The sequence below is a fragment of the Macrobrachium nipponense genome, chromosome 16 (assembly GCF_015104395.2).
Source record: "Macrobrachium nipponense isolate FS-2020 chromosome 16, ASM1510439v2, whole genome shotgun sequence".
Taxonomy (NCBI): Eukaryota; Metazoa; Arthropoda; class Malacostraca; order Decapoda; family Palaemonidae; genus Macrobrachium; species Macrobrachium nipponense.
The window spans coordinates 19088959-19092746 of record NC_087209.1 but is presented as its reverse complement, the minus strand read 5'-3'; the positions used below and the strand labels follow the sequence as shown (position 1 = coordinate 19092746).

Below are 3788 nucleotides of genomic sequence, written 5' to 3'. Positions count from 1 at the left end.
AAGAAGAGCACAAATCCCTAAAAAATGTTCAGCTTTAAGATGGCCTCATCTTAAGAAAATTGCTGGAAGGCTAGTAGAGTATAATCCTGACATTGAGATAGGTCTATTGATAGGTATAAACTGTATAAAAGCTGTCAAACCTTTAGAAATCATTCCTGGGTCTGGAAATGAGCCCTATGGTCAGAGAACAGCTCTTGGATGGGGAATTATTGGTAATGTAAATGTCAATGAGAATAATTTAGAAAGTGATGTTGTTGTTAATAGAACTGTAGTTGACGAAATTGAAATAAATAAATTCCAAGATATCAAATAACATTTTTACAGTACCACCAAAGTAAAAGAAGTGTATGAGCCTCATCATGTCAGAGAGATGTTTGAATCTGATTTCATAAGTAATGTTAGTGACGATGAGGTAGCTTTGTCAGTAGAAGAAAGACAGTTTATTGAAATTGTTAGTAATGGTATTAAGATTATTGATGGTAAACAGTTTAAAATTCCATTGCCACTCAAAGGAGGTGATATTCAGTTCCCAGATATAAGTTAGTCGTCCAGAAAAGACTATCCAACTTAAAACAAAAGCTTCAGAAGAATGTAAGCATGAAAAATGATTACATAAATTTCATGAAGAATATGATTGATAAGGGTTATGCTGAAAGGGTTCCTTTGAATGAAACATGCCTAACTAATGGAAAGGTTTGGTTTGTGCCACATCATGGGGTTTACCATCCCAGAAAGCCTGACAAAATAGAGTAGTATTTGATTGCTCTTTTATGTATAAAAATGTAAGTTTGAATGATTGTTTACTTAGGGACCAGACTTGTCAAATAGTCTAGCTGGTATTTTGTGTAGATTTAGAAATCATTCTGTTGCATTTACTTGTGATGTAGAAGCAATGTATCACCAAGTTTTAGTAAATGAAGAACACAGGAATCTTTTACGATTTCTGTGGTTTGATAACCATGACTTAGATGGTGACATTGTTCAATATAGGATGACTGTTCATCTATTTGGTGCTAGAAGCTCTCCATCTGTTGCAAACTATGCTTTGAAAGCTGCTGCTGATAGATTTAAGGATAAAACTACTGAAAAGGCAGCAGAGTTCATTAAAGAAGACTTTTATGTGGATGATGGCTTAAAGTCTGTAGCTACAGTGGAGGAAGCCATAAACTTAGCCAAAGACAGTCAGATGATATGTAAAAGGGGTGGTTTCCATTTGCACAAATTTGTTGCCAATAATGCTGAAGTTTTAAAGGCTATGTGTTCTGATGAAGTTGCTCAATCAGTTAAGAATCTTGATTTAACGAAAGATAAATTGCCAGTGGAACGAACATTAGGTATGGAGTGGTGTACTGAAACAGATACATTTAATTTTAATGTCAAACCCATTCAAAAGTCTAGTACTAGAAGGAATGTTTTATCCATTGTTAGCTCTATTTTTGATCCTCTAGGCATGATATCACCATTCATTCTTACAGGTAAGAAAGTTTTGCAAACCCTATGTAAACAAGACCTTGGCTGGGATGATCCTATTCCTGAAACTGTTATTACTGAATGGGAAAACTGGTTAAGTCAATTACCCAAATTGAAAGATATTAAAGTTGAGAGATGTTATAAACCAGCCAACATGAATGTCATAGACTATGAATTGCATCATTTTTCTGATGCTAGTGAGAAGGGTTATGGTCAATGCTCATACTTAAGAATGACAGATGCAAATGGACAAGTACATACTAGGTTAGTTATGGCTAAATCAAGAGTGTCTCCCTTGAAAACGTTTACTATACCTAGGTTAGAACTCACTGCTGCATTAGCATCAGTGAAGGTGAGTTATTTCTTAAAAAAGGAGTTGAAGGTCAATATTAGTAAAGAAGTATTTTGGGTTGATAGTACAATTGTTCTTGGATACATAGCTAATCAATGTAAACAGTTTAAGGTTTTTGTCGCAAACAGAGTTGCGCAAATCAGAAATCACACCTTACCTGAACAATGGAGATACGTTTCCTCAAGTGATAATCCTGCTGATTTATGTTCAAGAGGCATGTCTGTTCATGATCTGACTAGTAACTATATGTGGTGGCATGGACCTGAATTCTTAAAACATGATAATGCTGATCATGAAACTGTATGTTCATTTGAAGTTGCAGATGAAGATCCAGAATTAAAGAAAGTGTCATTGGCAATTAACACTGATGATAATAATTATGCTACCATACTTACCAGACTTAATTACTTCTCAGATTGGACACGTGCCAGAAGGTCATTAGCTTTATGTAATAGGTTTATTGATAAATTGAAACAGAAATCATTATATACTGAGTATGTTCATGTGTCTGTAGAAGAGCTAATCAAGGCAGGAATTACCATTATAAAATTAGTCCAAAGAGAAGCTTTTCAATATGAATATCAGTTGTTAAGTATAAGCAATAACAAATTTGATAAATGTTTAAGGAAATCTAGCAATTTGTACAAGCTTGATCCATTTATTGGTAGTGATGGCTTAATAAGAGTGGGTGGTAGATTACACAGAAGTAATTTTGATGTCCATGTAAAATATCCTGTGATTTTGCCAAAGAATAGTCATATTACTGAATTGATAATCTGTCACTATCATAATAAAGTACACCATCAAGGTAGAAATTGAACTTTAAATGAAATTAGATCTAGTGGTTACTGGATTATAAGTGGATCATCCTTAGTAGCGAAACATATATCAAAATGTGTAACTTGTAGAAAAATTAGACATGATACTCTTACACAGAAGATGGCCGATTTACCAAAGGATAGGGTAGAAATGTCTTCTCCATTCACTTACAGTGCAGTTGATTATTTTGGTCCATTTATAATTAAGGAAGGTAGAAAAGAGCTCAAAAGGTATGGTGTATTATTTACATGTATGTCAACTAGGGCAATACACATTGAAACTGCCCATTCTCTCAGTACAGACTCTTTCTTAAATGCTTATAGGAGATTTGTTTGTAGACGAGGCCATTGCGCACAACTGCGTTCAGATCAAGGTAGTAACTTTATTGGTGCAAGAGAAGAGTTTGCAAAGTGCCTCCGAGAAATGAATGTTGAAAATATTTAAAAATGAATTATTAAAGGACCAATGTGATTTTATAACATTTAAAATGAACCCACCTCATGCAAGTCATATGGGTGGTGTTTGGGAGAGACAAATAAGATCTGTTAGAAATATTTTGAATGTATTGCTATCTAACAATAGTAAAATTTTAGACGATGAATCTTTGAGAACATTCATGACTGAAGCAGAAAATATTGTAAACGGGCGACCATTATCCACAGATAACTTGAATGATCCTTTAAATGTAGAACCTTTGACACCTAATCATTTTCTGACATTGAAGTCTAAGGTAGTCTTGCCTCCTCCAGGTAATTTTGTGAAAGAGGACATGTTTTCAAAGAAAAAATGGAGGCGTGTACAATATCTTCTTAATCAGTTATGGAAAAGGTGGCAAAGAGAATACTTACAATCGTTACAAATACGCCAAAAGTGGTTAAAGCCTCAAAGGAATGTAGAAATTGATGATATAGTTTTAATCAAAGACTATAATCTACCTCGCAACAAGTGGATGTTAGGCCGAATATTAGAAACAAACCCAGATGAAGCTGGCCATGTTAGAAAAATTAAATTGTTAGTAGCAGATGCTTTTCTTGGTGAAAATGGTAAACGCCACAAGACAGCTACAATTCTAGAAAGGCCTATTCATTCAGTTGTAATGTTATTGGAAAGTACAACAGGGAAGTCCCCATCAGGGAGCACATAAGTC

General features: G+C 34.4%; 1 protein-coding gene across 1 annotated transcript; it reads left to right on the top strand.

The window, feature by feature from the left end:
* Positions 1–370: 370 nt before the first annotated feature.
* Positions 371–3068, top strand: LOC135195282 (uncharacterized). The gene is made up of 3 exons (XM_064221542.1): positions 371–539; positions 969–2513; positions 2965–3068. The coding sequence occupies exons 1-3, from the start codon at positions 371–373 to the stop codon at positions 3066–3068; spliced, it is 1818 nt and encodes a 605-aa protein (XP_064077612.1).
* Positions 3069–3788: the final 720 nt, after the last annotated feature.